The 27,788-nt window shown below is 37.0% G+C and overlaps 2 protein-coding genes across 3 annotated transcripts in view; both read left to right on the forward strand.

Annotated features, from left to right (window-relative positions):
• The window catches only part of Olfr1280 (olfactory receptor 1280), a 60,182-nt gene that overhangs the window by 30,776 nt on the left and 1,618 nt on the right, over window positions 1-27,788 (forward strand). For both annotated transcript variants that reach the window (XR_001782758.1, XR_866283.2), the window contains one exon: window positions 26,203-26,273. The gene's annotated coding sequence lies outside the window, so the exon portion shown is untranslated. The remainder of the gene's footprint in view (window positions 1-26,202; window positions 26,274-27,788) is intronic.
• Olfr1283 (olfactory receptor 1283) lies at window positions 23,909-24,826 on the forward strand. Its single transcript, NM_207236.1, has one exon. The coding sequence runs from the start codon at window positions 23,909-23,911 to the stop codon at window positions 24,824-24,826; it is 918 nt and encodes a 305-aa protein (NP_997119.1).

Raw genomic sequence — 27,788 nt, forward strand, 5'->3', positions numbered from 1 at the left:
TGTAAATGTACCATATTTTTTTGTATCCATTCCTCTGTTGAGGGGCATCTGGGTTCTCTCCAGCTTCTGGTTATTATAAATAAGGCTTCTATGAACATAGTGGAGCATGTGTCCTTCTTACCAGTTGGAACATCTTCTGGATATATGCCCAAGGAGAGGTATTGCGGGATCCTCCATTAGTACTATGTCCAATTTTCTGAGGAAAGGCCAGACTGATTTCCAGAGTGGTTGTACAAGCTTGCAATCCCACCAACAATGGAGTATTCCTCTTTCTCCACATCCTCGCCAGCAACTGCTGTCACCTGAATTTTTTATCTTAGCCATTCTGACTGGTTTGAGATGGAATCTAGGGGTTGTTTTGATTTGCATTTCTCTAAAGATTAAGGATGCTGACCATTTTTTCAGGTGCTTCTATGCCATTCGGTATTCCTCAGGTGAGAATTCTTTCTTTAGCTGTGAGCCCCATTTTTTTAATGGGGTTATTTGATTTTCTGGAGTCCACCTTCTTGGGTTTTTTTTTTTTTCCATTTTTTATTAGGTATTTAACTCATTTACATTTCCAATGCTATACCAAAAGTCCCCCATATCCACCCACCCCCACTCCCCTGCCCACCCACTCCCCCTTTTTGGCCCTGGTATTCCCCTGTACTGGGGCATATAAAGTTTGCAAGTCCAATGGGCCTCTCTTTCCAGTGATGGCCGACTAGGCCATCTTTTGATATATATGCAGCTAGAGTCAAGAGCTCCGGGGTACTGGTTAGCTCATAATGTTGTTCCACCTATAGGGTTGCAGATCCCTTTAGCTCCTTGGCTACTTTCTCTAGCTCCTCCATTGGGAGCCCTATGATCCATCCATTAGCTGACTGTGAGCATCCACTTCTGTGTTTGCTGGGCCCCGGCATAGTCTCACAAGAGACAGCTACATCTGCGTCCTTTCAATAAAATCTTGCTAGTGTATGCAATGGTGTCAGCGTTTGGATGCTGATTATGGGGTGGATCCCTGGCTATGGCAGTCTCTACATGGTCCATCCTTTCATCTCAGCTCCAAACTCCGTCTCTGTAACTCCTTCCATGGGTGTTTTGTTCCCAAATCTAAGGAGGGGCATAGTGTCCACACTTCAGTCTTCATTCTCCTTGAGTTTCATGTGTTTAGCAAATTATATCTTATATCTTGGGTATCCTAGGTTTGGGGCTAATATCCACTTATCAGTGAATACATATTGTGTGAGTTTCTTTGTGAATGTGTTACCTCACTCAGGATGATGCCCTCCAGGTCCATTCATTTGGCTAGGAATTTCATAAATTCATTCTTTTTAATAGCTGAGTAGTACTCCATTGTGTAGATGTACCACATTTTCTGTATCCATTCCTCTGTTGAGGGGCATCTAGGTTCTTTCCAGCTTCTGGCTATTATAAATAAGGCTGCTATGAACATAGTGGAGCATGTGTCCTTCTTACCTGTTGGGGCATCTTCTGGATATATGCCCAGGAGAGGTATTGCTGGATCCTCCGGTAGTACTATGTCCAGTTTTCTGAGGAACCGCCAGACTGATTTCCAGAGTGGTTGTACAAGCCTGCACTCCCACCAACAATGGAGGAGTGTTCCTCTTTCTCCACATCCTCGCCAGCATCTGCTGTCACCTGAATTTTTGATCTTAGCCATTCTGACTGGTGTGAGGTGGAATCTCAGGGTTGTTTTGATTTGCATTTCCCTGATGATTAAGGATGTTGAACATTTTTTCAAGTGCTTCTCTGCCATTCGGTATTCCTCAGGTGAGAATTCTTTGTTCAGTTCTGAGCCCCATTTTTTAATGGGGTTATTTGATTTTCTGAAGTCCACCTTCTTGAGTTCTTTATATATGTTGGATATTAGTCCCCTATCTGATTTAGGATAGGTAAAGATCCTTTCCCAATCTGTTGGTGGTCTTTTTGTCTTATTGACGGTGTCTTTTGCCTTGCAGAAACTTTGGAGTTTCATTAGGTCCCATTTGTCGATTCTCGATCTTACAGCACAAGCCATTGCTGTTCTGTTCAGGAATTTTTCCCCTGTGCCCATATCTTCAAGGCTTTTCCCCACTTTCTCCTCTATAAGTTTCAGTGTCTCTGGTTTTATGTGAAGTTCCTTGATCCACTTAGATTTGACCTTAGTACAAGGAGATAAGTATGGATCGATTCGCATTCTTCTACACGATAACAACCAGTTGTGCCAGCACCAATTGTTGAAAATGCTGTCTTTCTTCCACTGGATGGTTTTAGCTCCCTTGTCGAAGATCAAGTGACCATAGGTGTGTGGGTTCATTTCTGGATCTTCAATTCTATTCCATTGGTCTACTTGTCTGTCTCTATACTAGTACCATGCAGTTTTTATCACAATTGCTCTGTAGTAAAGCTTTAGGTCTGGCATGGTGATTCCGCCAGAAGTTCTTTTATCCTTGAGAAGACTTTTTGCTATCCTAGGTTTTTTGTTATTCCAGACAAATTTGCAAATTGCTCCTTCCAATTCGTTGAAGAATTGAGTTGGAATTTTGATGGGGATTGCATTGAATCTGTAGATTGCTTTTGGCAAGATAGCCATTTTTACAATGTTGATCCTGCCAATCCATGAGCATGGGAGATCTTTCCATCTTCTGAGATCTTCTTTAATTTCTTTCTTCAGAGATTTGAAGTTTTTATCATACAGATCTTTCACCTCCTTAGTTAGAGTCACGCCAAGATATTTTATATTATTTGTGACTATTGAGAAGGGTGTTGTTTCCCTAATTTCTTTCTCAGCCTGTTTATTCTTTGTATAGAGAAAGGCCATTGACTTGTTTGAGTTTATTTTATATCCAGCTACTTCACCGAAGCTGTTTATCAGGTTTAGGAGTTCTCTGGTAGAATTTTTAGGGTCACTTATATATACTATCATATCATCTGCAAAAAGTGATATTTTGACTTCCTCTTTTCCAATTTGTATCCCCTTGATCTCCTTTTGTTGTCGAATTGCTCTGGCTAATACTTCAAGTACTATGTTGAAAAGGTAGGGAGAAAGTGGGCAGCCTTGTCTAGTCCCTGATTTTAGTGGGATTGCTTCCAGCTTCTCTCCATTTACTTTGATGTTGGCTGCTGGTTTGCTGTAGATTGCTTTTATCATGTTTAGGTATGGGCCTTGAATTCCTGATCTTTCCAAAACTTTTATCATGAATGGGTGTTGGATCTTGTCAAATGCTTTTTCTGCATCTAACGAGATGATCATGTGGTTTTTGTCTTTGAGTTTGTTTATATAATGGATTACATTGATGGATTTTCGTATATTAAACCATCCCTGCATCCCTGGAATAAAACCTACTTGGTCAGGATGGATGATTGCTTTAATGTGTTCTTGGATTCGGTTAGCGAGAATTTTATTGAGGATTTTTGCATCGATATTCATAAGAGAAATTGGTCTGAAGTTCTCTATCTTTGTTGGATCTTTCTGTGGTTTAGGTATCAGAGTAATAGTGGCTTCATAAAATGAGTTGGGTAGAGTACCTTCTACTTCTATTTTGTGAAATAGTTTGTGCAGAATTGGAATTAGATCTTCTTTGAAGGTCTGATAGAACTCTGCACTAAACCCATCTGGTCCTGGGCTTTTTTTGGTTGGGAGACTATTAATAACTGCTTCTATTTCTTTAGGTGATATGGGACTGTTTAGATGGTCAACTTGATCCTGATTCAACTTTGGTACCTGGTATCTGTCCAGAAATTTGTCCATTTCGTCCAGGTTTTCCAGTTTTGTTGAGTATAGCCTTTTGTAGAAGGATCTGATGGTGTTTTGGATTTCTTCAGGATCTGTTGTTATGTCTCCCTTTTCATTTCTGATTTTGTTAATTAGGATTTTGTCCCTGTGCCCTTTAGTGAGTCTAGCTAAGGGTTTATCTATCTTGTTGATTTTCTCAAAGAACCAACTCCTCGTTTGGTTAATTCTTTGAATAGTTCTTCTTGTTTCCACTTGGTTGATTTCACCCCTGAGTTTGATTATTTCCTGCCGTCTACTCCTCTTGGGTGAATTTGCTTCCTTTTTTTCTAGGGCTTTTAGATGTGTTGTCAAGCTGCTAGTATGTGCTGTCTCCCGTTTCTTCTTGGAGGCACTCAGCGCTATGAGTTTCCCTCTTAGAAATGCTTTCATTGTGTCCCATAGGTTTGGGTACGTTGTGGCTTCATTTTCATTAAACTCTAAAAAGTCTTTAATTTCTTTCTTTATTCCTTCCTTGACCAAGGTATCATTGAGAAGAGTGTTATTCAGTTTCCACGTGAATGTTGGCTTTCCATTATTTATGTTGTTATTGAAGATCAGTCTTAGGCCATGGTGGTCTGATAGGATACATGGGACAATTTCAATATTTTTGTATCTATTGAGGCCTGTTTTGTGACCAATTATATGGTCAATTTTGGAGAAGGTCCCGTGAGGTGCTGAGAAGAAGGTATATCCTTTTGTTTTAGGATAAAATGTTCTGTAGATATCTGTCAGGTCCATTTGTTTCATAACTTCTGTTAGTTTCACTGTGTCCCTGTTTAGTTTCTGTTTCCACGATCTGTCCTTTGAAGAAAGTGGTGTGTTGAAGTCTCCCACTATTATTGTGTGAGGTGCAATGTATGCTTTGAGCTTTACTAAAGTGTCTGTAATGAATGTGGCTGCCCTTGCATTTGGTGCGTAGATATTCAGAATTGAGAGTTCCTCTTGGAGGATTTTACCTTTGATGAGTATGAAGTGTCCCTCCTTGTCTTTTTTGATAACTTTGGGTTGGAAGTCGATTTTATCCGATATTAAAATGGCTACTCCAGCTTGTTTCTTCAGTCCATTTGCTTGGAAAATTGTTTTCCAGCCTTTCACTCTGAGGTAGTGTCTGTCTTTTTCCCTGAGATGGGTTTCCTGTAAGCAGCAGAATGTTGGGTCCTGTTTGTGTAGCCAGTCTGTTAGTCTATGTCTTTTTATTGGGGAATTGAGTCCATTGATATTAAGAGATATTAAGGAAAAGTAATTATTGCTCCCTTTTATTTTTGTTGTTAGAGTTGGCATTCTGTTCTTGTGGCTGTCTTCTTTTTGGTTTGTTGAATGATTACTTTCTTGGTTGTTCTAGGGCGTGATTTCCGTCCTTGTATTGCTTCTTTTCTGTTATTATCCTTTGAAGGGCTGGATTCGTGGAAAGATATTGTGTGAACTTGGTTTTGTCGTGGAATACTTTGGTTTCTCCATCTATGGTAATTGAGAGTTTGGCTGGGTATAGTAGCCTGGGCTGGCATTTGTGTTCTCTTAGTGTCTGTATAACATCTGTCCAGGCTCTTCTGGCTTTCATAGTCTCTGGTGAAAAGTCTGGTGTAATTCTGATAGGCCTTCCTTTATATGTTACTTGACCTTTCTCCCTTACTGCTTTTAATATTCTATCCTTATTTAGTGCATTTGTTGTTCTGATTATTATGTGTCGGGAGGAATTTCTTTTCTGGTCCAGTCTATTTGGAGTTCTGTATGCTTCTTGTATGATCATGGGCATCTCTTTTTTTATGTTTGGGAAGTTTTCTTCTATTATTTTGTTGAAGATATTAGCTGGCCCTTTAAGTTGAAAATCTTCATTCTCATCAATTCCTATTATCCGTAGGTTTGGTCTTCTCATTGTGTCCTGGATTACCTGGATGTTTTGAGTTAGGATTCTTTTGCATTTTGTATTTTCTTTGACTGTTGTGTCGATGTTCTCTATGGAATCTTCTGCACCTGAGATTCTCTCTTCCATTTCTTGTATTCTGTTGCTGATGCTCGCATCTATGGTTCCAGATCTCTTTCCTAGGGTTTCTATCTCCAGTGTTGCCTCGCTTTGGGTTTTCTTTATTGTGTCTACTTCCCCTTTTAGTTCTAGTATGGTTTTGTTCATTTCCATCACCTGTTTGGCTGTGTTTTCCTGCTTTTTTTTAAGAGCCTGTAACTCTTTAGCAGTGCTCTCCTGTAAATCTTTAAGTGACTTATGAAAGTCCTTCTTGATGTCCTCTATCATCATCATGAGAAATGTTTTTAAATCTGGGTCTAGATTTTCGGTTGTGTTGGGGTGCCCAGGACTAGGTGGGGTGGGAGTGCTGCGTTCTGATGATGGTGAGTGGTCTTGATTTCTGTTAGTAGGATTCTTACGTTTGCCTTTCGCCATCTGGTAATCTCTGAAGCTAGCTGTTTTAGTTGTCACTGTTAAGAGCTTGTTCTTCAGGTGACTCTGTTAGCCTCTATGAGCAGACCTGGAGGGTAGCACTCTCCTTAGTTTCAGTGGGCAGAGTATTCTCTGCAGGCAAGCTCTCTTCTTGCAAGGCAGGTACCCAGATATCTGGTGTTCGAACCAGACTCCTGGCAGAAGTTGTGTTCCACTCACTAGAGGTCTTAGGATCACGTGTGGAATCCTGTGTGGGCCCTTGCGGGTGTCAGGCGACTCAGCTGGCAAGGTAGCCGGGGCTCGAGTGGAGTGGAAGGGGTTTGTGCCCCAGATCAAGCCCGGGTAGCCTGCTTCCCTATGTACCGCAGTCTCAAGTTCCGCGCGATTGGATTGGGGCAGGCACTGTGATCCACTCACCAGAGGTCTTAGGGTCCCGTGGGGAGTCCCGTGTGGACCCTTGCGGGTGTTGGGCAAGACTCTGCTGGCAAGGTAGCCCGGGGCTCGAGTCTCGAGTCGAGCGGAAGACGGGTTCTTTATATATATTGGATATTAATCCCCCTTCTGATTTAGGATAGGCAAATATCCTTTCCCAATCTGTTGGTGGCCTTTTTGTTTTATTGGTGGTTTCTTTTGCCTTGTAGAAGCTTTGCAGTTTCATGAGGTCCCATTTGTCAATTCTGAATCTTACATCACAAGCCATTGCTGTTCTATTCAGGAATTTTCCACCTGTGCCCATATCTTCAAGGCTTTCCCCCACTTTCTCCTCTATAAGTTTCAGTGTTTCTGGTTTTATGTGGAACCACGTTTTCTTGATCCACTTAGATTTGACCTTAGAACAAGGAAATAGGAATGGATCGATTCACATTCTTCTACAATATAACCACCAGTTGTGCCAGCACCATTTGTTGAAAATGCTGTCTTTCTTCCACTGGATGGTTTTAGCTCCCTTGTCGAAGATCAAGTGACCATAGGTGTGTGGGTTCATTTCTGGGTCTTCAATTCTATTCCATTATTCTACTTGTCTGTCACTATACCAGTACCATGCAGTTTTTATCACAATTGCTCTGTAGTAAAGCTTTAGGTCAAGCATGGTGATTCCACCAGAGGTTCTTTTATCCTTGAGAAGAGTTTTGCTATTCTAGATTTTTTGTTATTCCAGATGAATTTGCAGATTGCTCTTTCTAATTCCTTGAAGAATTGAGTTGGAATTTAATGGGGATTGCATTGAATCTGTAGATTGCTTTTGGCAAGATAACCATTTTTACAATGTTGATCCTGCCAATCCATGAGCATGGGAGATCTTTCCATCTTCTGAGATCTTCTTTAATTTCTTTCTTCAGAGACTTGAAGTTCTTATCATACAGATCTTTCACTTCCTTAGTTATCGTCACACCAAGGTATTTTATATTATTTGTGACTATTGAGAAGGGTGTTGTTTCCTTAATTTCTTTCTCAGCCTGTTTAATCTTTGTGTAGAGAAAGGCCATTGACATGATTGAGTTAATTTTATATCCAGCTATTTCACCGAAGCTGTTTATCAGGTTTAGGAGTTCTCTGGTGGAATTTTTAGGGTCACTTATATATACTATCATTTCATCTGCACAAAGTGATATTTTGACTTTTTCTTTTCCAATTCGTATCCCCTTGATGTCCTTTTGTTGTCGAATTGCTCTGGCTAGGACTTCAAGAACAATGTTGAATAGGTAGGGAGAAAGTGGGCAGCCTTGTCTAGTCCCTGATTTTAGTGGGATTGCTTCCAGCTTCTCACCATTTACTATGATGTTGGCTACTGGTTTGCTGTAGTTTGCTTTTATCATGTTTAGGTATGGGCCTTGAATTCCTGATCTTTCTAAGACTTTTATCATGAATGGGGGTTGGATCTTGTCGAATGCTTTTTCTGGGTCTAAGGAGATGATCATGTGGTTTTTGTCTTTGAGTTTTTTTATATAATGGATTACGTTGATGGATTTCCATATATTAAAACATCCCTGCATCCCTGGAATAAAACCTACTTGGTCAGGATGGATGATTGTTTTAATGTGTTCTTGGATTCGGTTATTGAGAATTTTATTGAGTATTTTTGCATGGATATTCATAAGGGAAATTGGTCTGAAGTTCTCTATCTTTGTTGGATCTTTTTGTGGTTTAGGTATCTGAGTAATTGTAGCTTCATAGAATGAGTGGGTAGAGTACCTTCTACTTCAATTTTGTGGAATAGTTTGTACAGAACTGGAATTAGATCTTCTTTTAAGGTCTGATAGAACTCTGCATTAAACCCATCTGTTCCTGGGCTTTTTTTGACTGGGAGACTATTAATGACTGCTTCTATTTCTTTAGGGTATATGGGACTGTTTAGATCGTCAACTTGATCCTGATTTAACTTTGGTACCTGGTATCTGTTCAGAAATTTGTCCATTTCGTCGAGGTTTTGGTTGAGTATAGCCTTTTTTAGAAGGATCTGATGGTGTTTTGGATTTCTTCAGGATCTGTTGTTATGTCTCCCTTTTCATTTCTGATTTTGTTAATTAGGATGCTGTCCCTGTGCCCTCTAGTGAGTCTATCTAAGGGTTTATCTATTTTGTTGATTTTCTCAAAGAACCAGCTCCTCGTTTGGTTGATTCTTTGAATAGTTCTTCTTGTTTCTAGTTGGTTGATTTCGCCCCTGAGTTTGATTATTTCCTGCCTTCTACTCTTCTTCGGTGAATTTGCTTCCTTTTTTTTCTAGAGCTTTTAGGTGTGCTGTCAAGCTGCTAGTGTGTGCTCTCTCTAGTTTCTCTTTGTGGGCACTGAGAACTATGAGTTTCCCTCTTAGAAATGCTTTCATTCTGTGCCATAAGTTTGGGTATGTTGTTGCTTCATTTTCATTAAACTCTAAAAAGTATTTAATTCCTTTCTTTATTCCTTCCTTAATCAAAGTATCATTGAGAAGAGTGTTGTTCAGTTTCCATGTGAATGTTGGATTTCCATTATTTATGTTGTTATTGAAGATCCGCCTTAGTACATGGTGGTCTGATAGGATACATGGGACAATTTCGATATTTTTGTATCTGATGAGGCCTGTTTTGTGACCAATTATATGGTCAATTTTGGAGAAGGTCCCGTGAGGTGCTGAGAAGAAGGTATATCCTTTTGTTTTAAGATAAAACGTTCTGTAGATATCTGTCACATCTATTTGTTTCATAACTTCTGTTAGTTTCACTGTGTCCCTGTTTAGTTTCTGTTTCCATGATCTGTCCATTGGTGAAAGTGGTGTGTTGAAGTCTCCCACTATTATTGTGTGAGGTGCAATGTGTGTTTGAGCTTTACTAAAGTATCTTTAATGAATGTGGCTGCCCTTGCATTTGGAGCATAGATATTCAGAATTCAGAGTTCCTCTTGGAGGATTTTACTTTTGATGAGTATGAAGTGTCCCTCCTTGTCTTTTTTGATAACTATGAGTTGGAAGTCGATTTCGTTTGATATTACAATGGCTATTCCAGCTTGTTTCTTCAGACCATTTGCTTGGAAATTTGTTTTCCAGCCTTTCACTCTGAGGTAGTGTCTGTCTTTTTCCCTGAGATGGGTTTCCTTTAAGCAGCAGAATGTTGGGTCCTGTTTGTGTAGCCAGTCTGTTAGTCTATGTCTTTTTATTGGGGAATTGAGCCCATTGATATTAAGAGATATTAAGGAAAAGTAATTGTTGCTTCCTTTTATTTTTGTTGTTAGAGTTGGCATTCTGTTCTTGTGGCTGTCTTCTTTTTGGTTTGTTGAGGGATTACTTTCTTGCTTTTTCTAGGGTGTGATTTCCGTCCTTGTATTGGTTTTTTTCTGTTATTATGCTTTGAAGGGCTGGATTTGTGGGAAGATAATGTGTGAATTTGGTTTTGTTGTGGAATACTTTGGTTTCTCCATCTATGGTAAATGAGAGTTTGGCCGGGTATAGTAGCCTAGGCTGGCATTTGTGTTCTCTTATATACATATGTCCAGGCTCTTCTGGCTTTCATAGTCTCTGTTGAAGAGTCTGGTGTAATTCTGATCGGCCTGCCTTTATATGTTACTTGTCCTTTCACCCTTACTGCTTTTAATATTCTCTCTCTATTTAGTGCATTTGTTGTGCTGATTATTATGTGTAGGGAGGAATTTCTTTTCTGGTCCAGTCTATTTGGCATTCTGTAGCCTTCTTGTATGTTCATGGGCATGTCATTCTTTAGGTTTGGGAAGTTTTCTTCTATAATTTTGTTGAAGATATTTGCTAGCCCTTTAAGTTGAAAGTCTTTATTCTCATCAACTCCTATTATCCGTAGGTTTGGTCTTCTCATTGTGTCCTGGATTTCCTGGATGTTTTGAATTAGGATCTTTTTGTGTTTTGTATTTTCTTTGATTGTTGTGCCGATGTTCTCTATGGAACCTTCTGCACCTGAGATTCTCTCTTCCGTCTCTTGTTTTTTGTTGCTGATGCTTGCATCTATGGTTCCAGATTTCTTTCCTAGGGTTTCTATCTACAGCGTTGCCTCACTTTGGGTTTTCTTTATTGTGTCTTCTTCCCTTTTTAGGTCTTGGATGGTTTTATTAAATTCCATCACCTGTTTGGTCGTGTTTTCTTGCAATTCTTTAAGGGATTTCTGTGTTTCCTCTTTAAGATCTTCTACCTGTTTAGCTGTGTTCTCCTGTATTTGTTTAAGTGAGTTATGGACAAATGGACAAATTTCTAGACAGATACCTGGTCCAAAGTTAAATAAGGATCAAGTTAACAATCCAAACAGTCCCATCTTCCCTAAAGAAATAGAAGTAGTCATTAATAGTCTCCCAAACAAAAAAAGCCCAGGACCAGATGGGTTTAGTGCAGAGTTCTATCAGACTTTGAAAAAAGATCTAATTCCAGTTCTGCACAAACTATGCCACAAAATAGAAGTAGAAGGAACTCATCCCAACTCGTTCTATGAAGCCACCATTACTCTGATACCTAAACAACAGAAAGACCCAAGAAAGAGAGAGAACTTCAGACCAATTTCCCTTATGAATATCCATGCAAAACTACTCAATAAAATTCTCACTATCGAAATTAAAGAACACATTAAAACAATCATCGATCCTGACCAAGCAGGTTTTATTCCAGGGATACAGGATGTTTAATATACAGAAATCACTCAATGTAATCCATTATATAAAAAAACTCAAAGACAAAAGCCACATGATCATCTCCTTAGACTCAGAAAAATCATTTAGCAAGATCCAATACCCATTCATAATAAAAGTCTTAAAAAGATCAGGAATTCAAAGCCCATACCTAAACATGATAAAAGCAATCTACAGCAATCCAGTATCCAACATCAAAGTAAATGGTGAGAAGCTGGAAGCAATCCCACTAAAATCAGGGACTAGACAAGGCTGCCCACTTTCTCCCTACCTATCCACCATTGTACTTGAAGTCCTAGCCAGAGCAATTCGACAACAAAAGGATATCAAGGGGATACAAATTGGAAAGGAAGAAGTCAAAATATCACTTTTTGTAGATGATATGATAATATATATAAGTGAACCTAAAAATTCCACCAGAACTCCTAAACCTGATAAACAGCTTCAGTGAAGTAGCTGGATATAAAATTAACTCAAAAAAGGCAATGGCCTTTCTCCACACAAAGAATAAACAGGCTGAGAAAGAAATTAGGGAAACAACACCCTTCTCAATAGTCACAAATAATATAAAATACCTTGGTGTGACGCTAACTACGGAAGTGAAAGATCTGTATGATAAGAACTTCAAGTCTCTGAAGAAAGAAATTAAAGAAGATCTCAGAAGATGGAAAGATCTCCCATGCTCATGGATTGGCAGGATCAACATTGTAAAAATGGTTATCTTGCCAAAAGCAATCTACAGATTCAATGCAATCCCCATCAAAATTCCAACTCATCCTTCAACGAATTAGATAGAGCAATCTGCAAATTCATCTGGAATAACAAAAACCTAGGATAGCAAAAACTCTTCTCAAGGATAAAAGAACCTCTGGTAGAATCACCATGCCTGACCTAAAGCTTTACTACAGAGCAATTGTGATAAAAAACTGCATGGTACTGGTATAGTGACAGACAAGCAGACCAATGGAATAGAATTGAAGACCCAGAAAAGAACCCACACACCTATGGTCACTTCATCATCGACAAGGGAGCTAAAACCATCCAGTGGAAAAAAGACAGCATTTTTAACAAATGATGCTGGCACAACTGGCAGTTATCATGTAGAAGAATTCAAATTAATCCATTCCTATCTCCTTGTACTAAGGTCAAATCTAATTGGATCAAAGAACTCCACATAAAACCAGAAACACTAAAACTTATAGAGAAAGTGGGGAAATGCCTCGAACATATGGGCAGAGGGGGAAAATTCCTGAATAGAACAGCAATGGCTTGTACTGTAAGATTGAGAATTGACAAATTGGACCTCATGAAACTGCAAAGCTTCTGTAAGGCAAAAGACACTGTCAATAACACTAAAAGGCCACCAACAGATTGGGAACAGATCTTTACCTATCCTAAATCCGATAGTGGACTAATATCCAATACATATAAAGAACTCAAGAAAGTGGACTCCAGAAAATCAAATAACCCCATTAACAAATGGTGAACAGAGCTAAACAAAGAATTCTCACCTGAGGAATACCGAATGGCTGAGATGCATCTGAAAAAATGTTCAGCATCCTTAATCATCAGAGAAATGCAAATCAAAACAACGCTTATATTCCACCTCACACCAGTCAGAATGGCTAAGATCAAAAATTCAGATGACAGCAGATGCTGGCGAGGATGTGGAGAAAGAGGAATACTCCTCCATTGTTGGTGGGATTGCAAGCTTGTACAACTACTCTGGAAATCAGTCTGGCCTTTCCTCAGAAAATTGGACATAGTACTACTGGCGGATCCCACAATGCCTCTCCTGGGCATATATCCAGATGGTCCAACTGGTAAAAAGGACACATGCTCTACTATGTTCATAGCAGCCTTATTTATAATAGCCAGAAGTTGGAAAGAACCCAGATGCCCCTCAACAGAGGAATGGATACCAAAAAAATGTGGTACATTTACACAATGGAGTACTACTCAGCTATTAAAAAGAATGAATTTATAAAATTCCCAGACAAATGGATGGACCTGGAGGGCATCATCCTGAGTGAGGTAACACAATCACAAAAGAACTCAAATGATATGTACTCACTGATAAGTGGATATTAGCCCAGAAACTTAGTATACCAGAGATATAAGATACAATTTGCAAAACACATGAAACTGAAGAAGACCGAAGACCAAATTGCGTACACTTTGCCCCTTCTTATAATTGGGAATAAAACACCCATGGAAGGAGTTACAGAGACAAAGTTTGGAGCTGAGACAAAAGGATGGACCCTCTACAGACTGCCATATCCAGGGATCCATCCCATAATAAGCCTCCAAACGATGACACCATTGCATACACTAGCAAGAGCTTGCTGAAAGGACCCTGATATAGCTGTCTCTTTTGAGACTATGCAGGGGCCTAGCAAACACATAAGTGAATGCTCACAGTCAGCTATTGGATGAATCACAGGTCTCCCAATGGAGGAGCTAGATAAAGTATCCAAGGAGCTAAAGGGATCTCCTATAGGTGCAACAACATTATGGCCTAACCAGTATCTTGGACCTCTTGACTCTAGCTGCATATGTATCAAAAGATGGCCTAATCGGCCGTCACTGGAAACAGAGTCCCATTGTACATGCAAACTTTATATGCTCCAGTAAAGGGGAGTGCCAGGGTCAAAAAGTGGGAGTTGGTGGGTAGGGGAGTGGGGTGGGTATGGGGGACTTTTGGGATAGCATTCGAAATGTAATTGAGGAAAATACCTAATAAAAATTATTTAAAAAAAAAGAAAATGTCTAATAAAAACAGAAAAAAGAAAGAAAGAAAGAAGGAAAGCTGAGCAAGGCAGGGGAAGCAAGCCAGTAAGTAACATCCCTCCATGGCCACTGCATCAGCTCCTGCTTCCTGACCTGCTTGAGTTCCAGTCCTGACTTCTCTCAGTGATGAGCAGCAATGTGGAAATGTAAGATGAATAAATCCTTTCCTCCCCAACTTCCTTCTTGGTCATGATGTTTGTGCAGGAATACATACCCTGACTAAGACAAATTGGTACCAACTGTGGAAGTATTTTGGAACTTTGAGGTAGAAGAGCTACTGGGATGTTAAGAGCTCTGAGGTATGCTCTGTAGGAGCTTGGAAGATAATGTTGAGAACAGTGGAGAAGATGGAGGCCTGGCTTGTGAAATTTCAGAGGGAGAATTAAAGACTCATAATCAGGGCTGTTGCTATTGTGATTGTGAAGATTCTGTGGTTTTGGTTAGCTGGGGCTGAAGAATCAGCTGTGATTAACAAGATACCAGAACTACTAAAGCAAAATCTTTGCATTACCATGACAATTGATGCTGGTTAGCTTAACTAAGAAATTGGTGGTGATTAAGAAGAGACCAGCCTCTTTGAGGTGAAATCTTCTGGGAAGTGTTTTCTGAGATCACAAAGAAGCTGTGTTACAGAGATAGCCAAGGTTGTACCTCATGCTGAAGCAGGACTTGGTAATATGTAAGAGTCACCCAGGTGTACTGGTTTTGAAGGCATGAAGGGGTCATGAAGAGCAGCTGACGTTCTGCACTGTGAGTGGCCATGGAAGGCCATTGAAGAAGGTGCAGCCTCAGGTGCAATTGATGGCTCAGGATAAGAAGGGGTCATGCACAGGAATTGAGGTTTGGCACTGTGAAGATAGCCTATGAGAGGTTATCGGTGAAGCCTAGTTGCAGTCTTTTGGAGATGCCAGTACTATGAGATGACCACCAAGAACAGCAGCAGCAGTGGAGTACAGGCCACTGGAGCCTAGAAGACAAGCAGTGTATTACAAAGGACAGGGCTGGAGAAGTGACCTTTGGAGGAGCCTAGAAGATTGTGAGTGGATCTCAGACATTTGACTGTTGGAGTTTGATTTTGCTTTTGATTGTGACTGTGCCCTGATATCTTTCCCTCTTAGAGGAAGAAAGTTAAGAGACTTTTAATTGTAAAAAAGACTTTGGACTTTAAAAGAGATTGGATATTTTAAAAGGATTGAAATTTTAATATGTAAAACTTTGCAAAGAATGTGGGACTTTTAAAGTTATTTAGATCTTGGGGATGAATAAGAAAATAAGGGTCGAGGCTTAATAGAGATGTGTTTGTGTGTCAAGTTGTCAAAGGTTCAATTGTACTGGCTGGTTTTGTATGTCAACTTGTCACAAGCTGGAGTTATCACAGAGAAAGGAGTTTCATTGAGGAAATGCCTCCATGAGATCCAGCTGCAAGACATTTTCTTAATTAGTGATCAAGGTGGGAGGTCCCCTTGTGGATGGTGCCATCCCTGGGCTGGTAGTCTTGGGTTCTATAAGAAAGCAAGCTGAGCAAGGCAGGGGAAGCAAGCCAGTAAGTAACATCCCTCCATGGCCTCTGCATCAGCTCCTGCTTCCTGACCTGCTTGAGTTCCAGTCCTGTCTTCCTTCAGTGATGAGCAGCAATGTGGAAGTATAGGCTGAATAAATCCTCGCCCCCCCCCACAAAAAAAAGGACAGATACAGATCACAGGATTAACATATTTCAGATTTTGACATGGAATATCTGGCAATCCTCTCTCTACAAACTGAACAGCATTCATTCTGGAGTTGCTTATGATGCCTTTCTTCTGAAAATGATCTTTAGTTTGTTATTCTGTACACTTGGTTGTCTTCCTACATTAGGAAAGGAGATTACTTTCCTAATTATTATGAATTTATTGTGTTACATAAGAGTAAGTTATATATTTTTGTTGTTACTGTTCCACAGGAAGAAATTATGTACATATGTGTTGAACAATGCTATTGAAAGAGTAAACGTAAAAACAAAATTCTAGGCCTTTAGGCCCAGGCTTGGGAATGTGGCCTTTGTGACTCAGTGCTCTAAGGTGTGCTAGTCACAAAACAGATAGCAACATCCCTCTACCCACCCACTTCCTGGATTCAAGGAGTATTCATTCAAAGAAAGTCATCCTGACCTACCCTGACCATTGCTGGAACCCGCTATGCAAATGTGCTATTGTTAGGGGCTCTTAGAAACTGTCTTAAGAGATAACCTGAACAATGTGACTTTGCACTTCCTTGTGACTCTTAACTGGTATCTTTGGTATTTTTTTTCCAACAATGTGGGAAGTCTGGTTCCTTATGTAACATTTTCATAGGAGCCCAGAAAAGGAGCTCCTATTTTGCCCATTATATACAATTACCAGCATGTCTGTTGCTTTGACATTTCAGTTCATGTTCCCTCTTTTTTTTATTACTTTGTGTTTGCATTCCTACCATAGTTACCTTTTCCTCTTTCCCTACACCACCTATCCTGCATCCTCTCCCCCATCCTTTCCTCCTCAATTTCTCTTCATTAAAGATCAGGCCTCCCAGAGATATCAACCAAACATGTCATATCAAGTTACAGTAAGACTAGGCAATTCTTATAGCTAGGCTAGACAACACAGTAAGATGACAGGGTCCCAAAAGCAAGCAAAAGAATAAGATACAGCCCCCACAGGATTAATAGGTAAAATCCAGAGTCCCACAAGAAGTCCAAGCAACAAAACTGTAACACATATGCAAAGGTCCTTGGTCAGTACTGTGCAGGTGCACTGTAGTCCATCATTTCAGTATCTGTGAGCCCTAGTTAGTTCATTCTATGAGCCTTGTTCTTTTTTTTTCCCACCACCACCCTACCCCCATCCCCAGCCTTGTTCTTGTATGATCCTTGATCCCTCTGGCTTAAACAGTTCTTTCTCCCCATCTTCTATAGGTTTATGCAAGCTCCACCCAATGTTTAACTGTGGGTGTCTGATTCTGTTTCCATCAGTTGTTGGATGAAGCCTCTCTGATGACAATTGTGCTAGGTCCAAAACATAGCAGAATGTATTAGAAATCATTTCAATGAACTAACTTTCTTTCTTTCTTTTTCTCTCTTTCTTTTTCTTTCTGTCTTTCTTTCTTTCTTGCTTTCTTTCTTTCTTTCTTTCTTTCTTTTCCTTTCTTTCTTTCTTTCTTTCTTTCTTTCTTTCTTTCTTTCTTTCCTTCCTTCCTTCCATATGTCCTTCTTTCTCTTTCTTTCTTTCTTTCTTTCTTTCTTTCTTTCTTTCTTTCTTTCCTTCCTTCCTTCCTTCCTTCCTTCCTTCCTCCCTCCCTCCCTCCCTCCCTTCCTTCCTTCATTCCTTCCTTCCTTCTGAAAGACCCACAACATGAGGACTCCCACATGTTCTGACTCAGGAGAGACAACACCCCCCAAATCATTCACGAGAGACAGCCTTGTTGCAAACTGCAAGAGGACATTTTAATTCAAGAGCACTCTTGGGCCCACAGTCATACACCACGCAGTGGTAGAGGACCGTGGCTCCCTGAGTAGCTCGGTAAGAGTGTATTTAAAGGAAGAAACTACAACTCAAGGGGGTGGGAAGGTCATTGTTAGAAAATACCAAAAATACCAGTTAAGAGTCACAAGGAAGTGCAAAGTAACAAGAGTCACAAGAAATACCTGGTAATTGTGCAAGTTTTTTCTCAAGACAGTTTCTAAGAACCCCTAACAATAGCATATTTGCATAGCGGGTTCCAACAATGGTCAGCTATTCTGACAGCTGTAAGATGGATTCTCAGAGTAGTTTTGATTTGGATTTTCTTAATAGTTAAGGATGTTGAACTTTTCTTTTAGTGATTCTTTGTTGCTTAAGATTTCTCAGTTGAGAATTCTCTGAGAATTCCATACCCCATTTTTAAATTGGATTATTTGGTTTGTGGATGTCTGTACTCATTTGCTCTTTCTCTAACCTGCCAACTTCCCAATAATGACACAGAGACCTTTTTTTTTTTTTTTAATTATAAAAGTTTGGACTTAGCTTGGCTCAGACCCTCAGCTAGCTCATCTAAGTAAACCTGACCATCAAGCTCTGTCCCACCATGTGGCTTGTTAGTTACCTCCCCTTCAGTACTAGTACCAGTTCCTTTCTCCTATGGGCTGGTGAAATCACGTGTCTGACTCGCAAGTCTCCCACAACAGACTCTTTCTCAAAGTTCTTACCTTTCCTGAAAGTCACATTTCACATTAATGCTATTGTTGAGAGATTGAATATTTTGCCTGGTTTACCTAGTGCATATTTTATTTTTGGCTTGCCCATGGTACTGAGGAGGGTAGATACACATACTGAGTTCATTAACATTTAAATAATGACAATAATATAGACATGGACTTATTAATGCATTATTTACTTTAAAAAGTGTACACATATGGAAGTAAAATATGACAACCAATGCTAATGCCAACACATAACTTCTACTAAAATATTTTTCTGCAAAAGAAGACACCATTCTTAAACACTTAAACATCACAAAATTTCCCCTGCTGAACATTTAGATCCATGTTATATATGTAGACACTGAATTTTAGAGATATGGAGTGTGAGATTCTTATAGATAAAGAATATGGTAATTCATATTCCTAATTATCAAGCTATGTTCTCAAATGGTAGACCATTAAATATATGCTATTAATTTTCTGAAGAGATCCATCCATTAGATTTTATATAATTTCACTTTCTTTAAATTGTTAATATATTGCCTTCTTCCTCTTGTTTCCTTTTTGTTATTATTAATCTTTTTCAATCTAGATAGTTTCTGTGGTAGCACATGGGAGGCAACAACCCTTGAAGTCATGAATTTAAGGTCACTCTGGGGCGAATAGTGTGTTGGAGACTATCCTTGGTTACAGAAAAGACTTCCTCAGTTTTGCTATAGCAGTACCTAGAGATAAGTACCTTGCTCAGTTGAAAATTCTTCTTAAAGTAGATGGGATTAATCACAGGGGAGCTCAATTGGAAAATTTATAGAGTGGTAGCAAAATTGGAACACTCAGATTTAATGGGATGTCTTCCTCAACCTCCTTGTTTCATGGCTTGGGAATCTATGTAGAAGAAGAGGCAAACAATTGTAAGAAGCAGAGATGAATGGCCCCAAGAAAACAGAGTTTTTTTTTTTTAAATACAACATAGCTGATACATTATGAACTCACAGAAATTATGACAGCACACATGAGCCTTCAGTGTTTCAAGTTAGATGGTGTTCCAGCACTGTGAATGGGAAGTGGGTAGGAGCAAATATGGCTAATAAAGAAATTGTCTTTAGTGTAGGTCTGCTTGCAAAAAATAAAAAAAATAAAAAATAAAAAACCCTCTAAAACCAAAAACCAAAAACCAAAAAAAGCCCCAAAAACCAAAAAAAAAAAAAAAAAAAAAAAAAAAGAGAAAATCTGTGCTTTTTCCAATGGAGTCTCCTTGGGTATACTAACCAACTTAAGTATGGACCCTACATCCAGTAGTACATGGTGTATAAAAAATTAAATAATGGTATTTTTGTAGACATTTTGTCTCATAATGCTTTGTTTGGGTAATTTTTGCCTTACTGTTTTTGTTGTTGTTGTTGTAAACTATACTTCCTAAAGATCATGGTCACCAAAGTCACTTCCCTACTTAATCCTTGAGTGTGCCTATAAACTTTTGAAATTCTTCAGCATATTTTATAATATTTGATAAAAACAAGATACTCTTTCAAAACCTAAGTAAATGAATTGCTGAATATGAATCAGATATGAATTATTCAATTTCCTAACTGAATATGTGAAGCATAAAACAAAAAATTAAAACAAACAGCCTTGAGGAGCTATGCATTAAGTTAATGTCAAGTCCAAGAGTCTAATTCAAGCAATTGTTTGAAAGACAGTAATAAAACTCCAGTTATTAATTGGCAAGTTACAGAACTGCCTCTAAAATTAAGGCAAAGGAGAGATACTAGATCTAGTAGTAACATAATTGAAATAAATGTGAAAAGCTTATGAATCTATTAGATATGGAAAATGAGATAAAACACATATGATGTATACATTCTCTCAAAATCTACATCTTTTGAAATATTTGAAGCTACGAATAACATGAGAATAAAGATATCCCAGAGTCATCAAACTTTCAATTTCCAGATGACTAATCCATGAATTAACAGCAAAATTCCTAGAAAGTAGTGGATATGGAAAATATGTGATGGAATAATACAAAATGGACAATGTGAAATTTGGAGAAATAGACAAGTAGCAGAGCAAAATACAGATGTCTGCCACATTTAGAATGTGCCACAAAGTTGTAAAATTTAAACAATGACAATTTGCCAAAATATAAAGAAACATATGGACTATTTTTTCAAAACACTTCAAAACTTATACCTCGTAGGAAACATAATGTATGAAATGTCCATTTAATCACTTCTTCCTCTTACCCAGCCTAAGCTAATAGGAATTGAGTGAAAATGACAATTTCTTCTTCCCATTATGAGTTGCTCTATCTTGAATTGGGAATATTTTATTTTTTTCCAGTTAAAAATAGAATTATCCAAGTTAATGTATAGAAAAGGTTAATTTTTACAAGAGTAATTTCTAATACCCAATATAACACATTACATTAAAATATTACTTCTTTGAAGATTACTTGAATTCCTGTCAACTGTGAAGAATGGAACTGTCTTAGTTTGTGTTTTATTGCTGTGAAGAGACAATTTGTCTGCCCCTCAGTTAGACACCATTTTTGCAATTAAATGTGTATACTAAAGGATTCCAGCCAAAGAGATTAAACTTTGAGTGTGTATACTAAGGGTGTGGCTGCATCTCAGCCAGATCACATGGACCTAGAAGGTCTTTGGATGTGATTTGAGTGTCCTTATTGCTGGATTAAAATTCCTCTAGAAATATGTACATATGAATGTAATAACAACTAATGAAAAGAAAGACCGTGGAATTGAAGGAAAGCATAAAGCATTATCTGTGAAGGTTCAGAGGTTATTACAATGATAACAACAATATAATTGAGTGTAGTTAATAAATATAATTTTAAATATAATAGACTTATTTCATAAATGATTATGAAAATAATTAGGTGTATAATTACTTTGCTGAAAAACTATCTTCATAGTATTTCTCTAAAACACTACATGCATAGGTACAAATAAATAAGTTAAAATTTTTAATGAAATGAAAATCATATTTCATGAAATAGAATTATGTGATAAAGCATTGAAAGGAGATTTTAAATGCTCTTACTACACATCGCCTACATAAAGTACGAATATGCAATTTCACTATATGTGTTTCTATCGAAAAATAGTGGTTTTCACCTTAAGTGCATATATATCAAATATAATATGTTAAAGTAAAGTGAACTTTAAAATAAAGACAAATTATGTAATCTAAAATAAGATTGTTTACCCAATTCATAAATGTACTATCCATTTAAAATAAAATATCAAAAAAGAAAAAGAGATTCTCTGTTGGCATTTCCAGGTAGGAAGTATGTCTAAATAAATAGGTGAACTGTAAAGCTACAAACAACATATTGTCCCACTTTTTCAAATAATTATTGCATTTATTCAATGTAAGGTGGGTGCATGTGTACTGATTAGACTTGCCCATATATGTACACGCACTTATGTAACAACACATATGTGGATATCAGAAGACAACTGAATGAGTTATTACATTCCTCCACCTGAGGATCTCAAAAACTAACTCAGGTCATCAGATTTGGACACTAGTGACCTTACCTGCTATGGCATCTCAGGATCTCATGTGATTCATCGTTTAACATGTAAGTTGTCATAATGTATATAAAATATTTACTCATAAATTACAAAATATGTATATAATGAAAGGAATAATATTTTATTGTTGACCTCTCTTATTCATATCTTATCAAGAGATGTTGTAGGCTAGGGGTCCCAAAGGAATATGAAAGCAGAAGGCTTTCCAACTACATGGTCCTATTTAATGTGCAGAATGGGAAGCTTTCCAGGCAGACATGACTATTGTCAGTGTATACAATCCACACTGAGGAAAAACACTCAGCACAATTGGTCAAAGCAGAAACCACAATGTAAGAGATTTGTATTTAAGGGCGAATTACAGGAAACATCATCCAAAAGGGAGGACTTGTCTTGCAAGGTGTGTAGTGAATACATCACAAATTAATTGTGCTTTCATTCTTCATCACAATTACTCATTTAAGGTTTGTTTGTTTTAGTAGCATATTATTTTATTACTTCTTTGATGATTTTACAGTGAGTCTTGTATTTGTATTTAATTGTTTTGTTTGACAAATATATAGTAGAAAATTTCCCTTCCAACTAATCCTTGAGACTTTGGACACTTAAAGTATTTTATATGCTCACATCTAATGATCTCTTACTGTAAGCTTAAAAGTTCCAATTTTCTCAACTTGAATGAATATCATACTCATAGGTCACTAAACTTACTCTAATGTTATCTGATTATATTATTGGGTGTACTATTTTCTCAAGATACAGACAATATAGTAGAGTAGTTAATTGAGATTGGAGGGAGATGAGAGTGGCTGTGCATAGACTAATCATAGTTCTCTCAGAATTCAACAATGAGAAAAGAATATATGTGAAATGCCATTGATATTCAAAGGGTTGGGTTATATTTGCTTGATATTTAAATCTGATAATTTTTATTAATGAAATTTCTCATTTATATTTATGTGTATACATATTTAAATGGACAAGTACCTTGTTTTACAAATTTCATTAATTTTCTTGGACTACTGAAAATCATGATTCCTATCATATCATTTATTTCATAGTCTGGAAGTAATATTGGGGACTTGAATTTAGAATTACCTTATTTTGCACTACAGTTTTACTACTTTATTGAGATCGACCCAGGAAATAAATATGCAATATTATTAATAAAATATAATATTTTTAAAATTCTTTAAATGTAACAGTTCTTTTAATTCCTAACACAGAAATTGCAAAATATTCCCTAATTTGGTGACATTTTGGTCTTCTAATTTTAAACTTAAATATAATATTAAAAAGTACAGAAATAAAGAAGAGGGAAAAATTCAAGAGAAATAAATGGAGGGATGATGTTAAAGAAAGAAAAGAGAAAAAAAAGAAAAATTGAGACAGAAATGTAGACAGGATTTTATGAATTCCTTATTGAAATTAGTATATGATATCTTAGCATTTAGAATTAAATACCATCCCTCATTTCTAGGAATATATGACTGTGCAGAGATACACTCAAATGGCTAAGTCCTTAGATCAAGGAAAGACATTTTGCTCACAATGAGTTTCAGAGTGCGGGTTCTTAAATAATTTGACGAACCATTTTTATCACTCACTTTAATATACTTAATTAAATTCTGTACATTTAGACTTTGTCAAAAATAGATCTATTCCTGGGAATTTTGTGCTTATGTCTGAAATATGTCCATAAATTGTCATTCAGAGATTATGATTGTCAAATATAGAAGCTCTAATATTAACTAAGATATTGATTGAAGAAAAATATTTCTGATTCCATATGGAATAGGTAGTTTTAAGTGTTGAAAAATGTAAAGAAAGTATTTGCTACTAATGTTTTTAAACAATATATTCATTTCTAGACCTATACATACTACCAATCAGATGTATATTTTCCTGTATTTAGGAACATTCCCTGACTAGAAAAAGTATAGCAACATAGGAAAATTATTTTAAACTTGAGTGGAAATAATGTTAAGACATAATTTGTATTTTTTGTTGCTTATATGACCAAACGTTAAGTTATTGTTTCTATTTCAGGAATTGTTAGTTCAACTTTGTCTCTTTCAACCCATTAGAACACTTTGTAGTAAATGGAAGAAGGAAACCAGACTGTGGTGTCTGAGTTTATTTTTCAGGGACTTTGTGCTTCAAAGGAACTACAGCTCTTCCTTCTGCTGCCATTTTCCATCCTCTATCTAATGGCTGTGGTAGGCAACCTCTTTGTTGTGATATTGATCATCATTGATCATCATCTCCATTCTCCCATGTACTTTCTGTTAGCTAATCTATCATTTATTGACTTCTGCCTTTCCTCAGTTACCACCCCCAAACTGATAACTGACCTCCTAAAAGATAACAAAACCATTTCCTTTGGGGGCTGCATGAGCCAGATCCTCTGTGTGCACTTCTTTGGAGGAGGTGAGATGGTGCTTCTTGTAACAATGGCCTATGACCGGTATGTGGCCATCTGCAGGCCACTCCACTACAGCAGCATCATGGACAGACAGAAGTGCATCTGGCTCGTTGTGATCTCGTGGACCATTGGCTTTATACATGCCATGAGTCAACTTATTCTGGTTTTGGAACTACCTTTCTGTGGACCTAGAGTGATAGACAGCTTTTTCTGTGATATTCCTTTGGTGATGAAATTAGCCTGCATGAATACTGATACACTGGAAATTCTAATAAATGCTGACAGTGGTGTTTTGGCAACAACTTGTTTCATCCTCTTACTGATATCTTATACTTACATTCTATTAACTGTTCAACTTCACTCTAAAGATGGTTCATCAAAGGCCCTATCTACATGCACATCCCATATCATAGTGGTTCTGCTGTTCTTTGGGCCAGTCATTTTCATCTATCTGTGGCCAGTTAGCATCACCTGGGTTGACAAGTTTCTTGCTGTGTTTTACTCAGTCATCACACCTCTCCTTAATCCAGCCATCTACACACTGAGAAATAAAGATATTAAAAATGCCATAAAGAAGCTGATAAATCACATGTGAATTCTGGTTTAGACATCTTACATAATTCGAATTTATTTTTTATGCACCATTTTATCCACATTCTTAGTGGAAAATGAATTATGTAATGACTCCTTTTGTGAGCCTATGAATTATAATTAGTATATGTTTATGGAAATAACCATTAGTAAATACATTCAAAATTATAATACTTGTAGCTTAATCCCTTAGAATGAGTAATCATTCTGCATAGTATACCTGTATATATTGATGTTTAGCAAATGATAATAATATTCCAAAGATGGTTATCATGTTACTACACATTTTCTGTGCTCCCAACATTGTTAAATTCAATTTAATCAGACCTTAAAAATATTCTTTGAATTACTTTTCAATATTACCACACTATAAAACATAGCATTATATGCCAATATACCAATTCTAATTTTATTTTTGCCACTGGAGATATATGTGAAGTCTACATCCTTTTATAAATAAATATGTAAAAGAAATCAAATCATAAATCTAGTTGTGTTGTTTTGACTTCATCTTTGTCAGTTTTCAAGTGTTAACCATTCATAAGAATTCAGAATGTTTTATTTCATTTCTTAACAGAAAAGACAATTTGTTTATAATATTTTAATATACTTTTCTCAATTCAAAAATTACTTGTATGATTATAATATTATATGATATAATGAAATACCATAGTTGCCAGGACAAGTTAGGTTAATATTATATGCTCTTGATAATATGGTATACATAATATTTCATATTATATACTTGATATAGTGTGTAATTTTCTGGATAATACTACATGTATACATGTTTACATTAATTTGAGTTTAGTTTATTACTCATTAGACATGAAAGCCATAATTTCTTGAATAATGTCCTAATATTTCATGAGCTAATGGGTAAAATCAATCCTTATGCATATCTTAATAAGTTAAAGAGGTTGCAGTAACAAAAATTATCTAAGAACAAACACACACCTGTTTTTATAAAATCATATGATTAAAGGTAAGTATGACTCAAGTCTGTTCATAGACCTTGCTGCATATATATGTGTAGTTTTTGGTATCCTTTTCAAAATAAAAAGGTCTCCATTTATAGATTTATAGATTTAAATATCAATGCTTTTACATCTACATATTTTAATTAAATATGTTCTTTACCAATATCTGCAATAGTTGATTGCATCTTATTTTTGCCTGTGGTTTTGTATTTCTCTACCCGACTGTTACCCCTTTCCCCAGACACATACACACACATGAGGATCTTTGCACATTTATGTATTTTTGTTTCATGTGTCTGTTTGTTTTTGTTTTCATTAGTAGCTCACTGTTTAGCAAGAAGTTGTAGAAGTCCATAGCAACTCTCTGTGATTGACTGTTGACTTTGATTTTGTTGTTCAGGGGCCATGGCAGACAGCCTTGAGATCATGACTGCATCAACTGTGCCATGCTCACAAGATTGTACTTCACAGGTTTTGCATTCTTTTTGTCCCCTTCTACATTCCTTCTCAGAATTATTTTAAAATTATTTTAAATCTACAGAGAGTTTGTCCTCCTCTCCCACAGGCATAGTAGAGCAACATAACACTTTAAGGATGCCTTGCAAAACTAAATAATGAAGTTCTAAAATGATCTTTTATTGCCTGTTTAGTTTCTAAGTGTTAGTTGAAAATGGCTTATTCCTGGACAGATCACACCAAGCAAGCACAGTTCTCATGAGAGAGGTGCTTTATTGAATGAGGAGAAGAAGAGAGCAAGCAAAAAGAGAGACAGGGTTGGGGTCCCTGTCTTCTATCTGTTCTGTAACATAGGTAACACAGGTGGTGACTAGCACAGGTGATGCAGGTGAGGTGTGCTCAGGGAGTATGGTGTGGTTGCCATGGCAAAAGATAGAAGAAGGTCTTTGTCACCTAGGGGTGACTTCATCACTGGATTCAGTGCTTGGCACTATTCTGATGCTAACATTAAGGGTATAAACTTCACTTAAATTTTAGCAATTCAGTAACATTACTTGTTTGAATGTGTGTTTCAAGGAGAAGCACAAGGGAGGTGTGTGAGATGGCACAGCACACAAAGGAGCTTCCTGTCAAAGGAGAGGGCATGAGTTCCAAACCAAAAATCCCTTGGCGAAAGGAGATTAGCAACTCCATAAGTTGTGATCTAACACCTACAAATATTCCCACACATGAACACAAAGAATATTTAAATAAATAAGTAAATAAATAAATAAATAATACATAAATGTTTAAAAAGAAATAATCAGAATGGAAGCTTTAAAATATGTTTAGTTTGTATCCTAATGAAAGCATAAAAATTAAAAAAACTTGGAATACAGTGACAATCATGCTTTGAGAGATATGTGAGTGTGTGTGTGTCTAAAATATAAAAATCATATCAATGAACAAAGTATCACAAATTAAAAATAAAGAAAGGAAACAAATTTAAATTATAGACATTTTTATTCTGACATTCAGAGTCAAGAAATATAAGGCTAATTATTCCAAATAACAAGCTAATTCATAATATAGTACTAATATCAATAAAGGATAAAAGGCACAGATAAATCTGAGAATAAATATAGTACTTAAAATACTATCATTCATATAAGTATTTATTGGCATATATATGTATATGTATATATATATATTTACACTTTATTTGAAATTTATAAAATCCTACTAAAGTGAAAATATTAAAACAAAAAGTCTTTAATTTTCAAAAAATAACTAATTTTATGTGTGTGTCTGAGTATATATCAGTGTAACATGTGTGTGTAGGAACACAAAGTTGTCAAAAGAGATATTGGAACCTTGGAGCTAGAACAGATAAAACTAGACATGTCATTTCAAAGATCAAGAAGGGCTTTTAGCTACTAAACCATCTTTCCACATCTATCTTAATATATGTTCATTGAACTCTCTTAGTATATAGTAATCCCACTCATTCCAGTTGCTGTCCATTTACTTCTCCTCTTCTGCACCCACTGG

The sequence above is a fragment of the Mus musculus genome, chromosome 2, assembly GCF_000001635.26.
Source record: "Mus musculus strain C57BL/6J chromosome 2, GRCm38.p6 C57BL/6J".
Taxonomy (NCBI): Eukaryota; Metazoa; Chordata; class Mammalia; order Rodentia; family Muridae; genus Mus; species Mus musculus.

Coding starts and splice junctions, on each gene's coding strand:
- Olfr1283 (NM_207236.1), top strand. CDS start 23,909: ATGGAAGAAGGAAACCAGACTGTGGTGTCTGAGTTTATTTTTCAGGGA.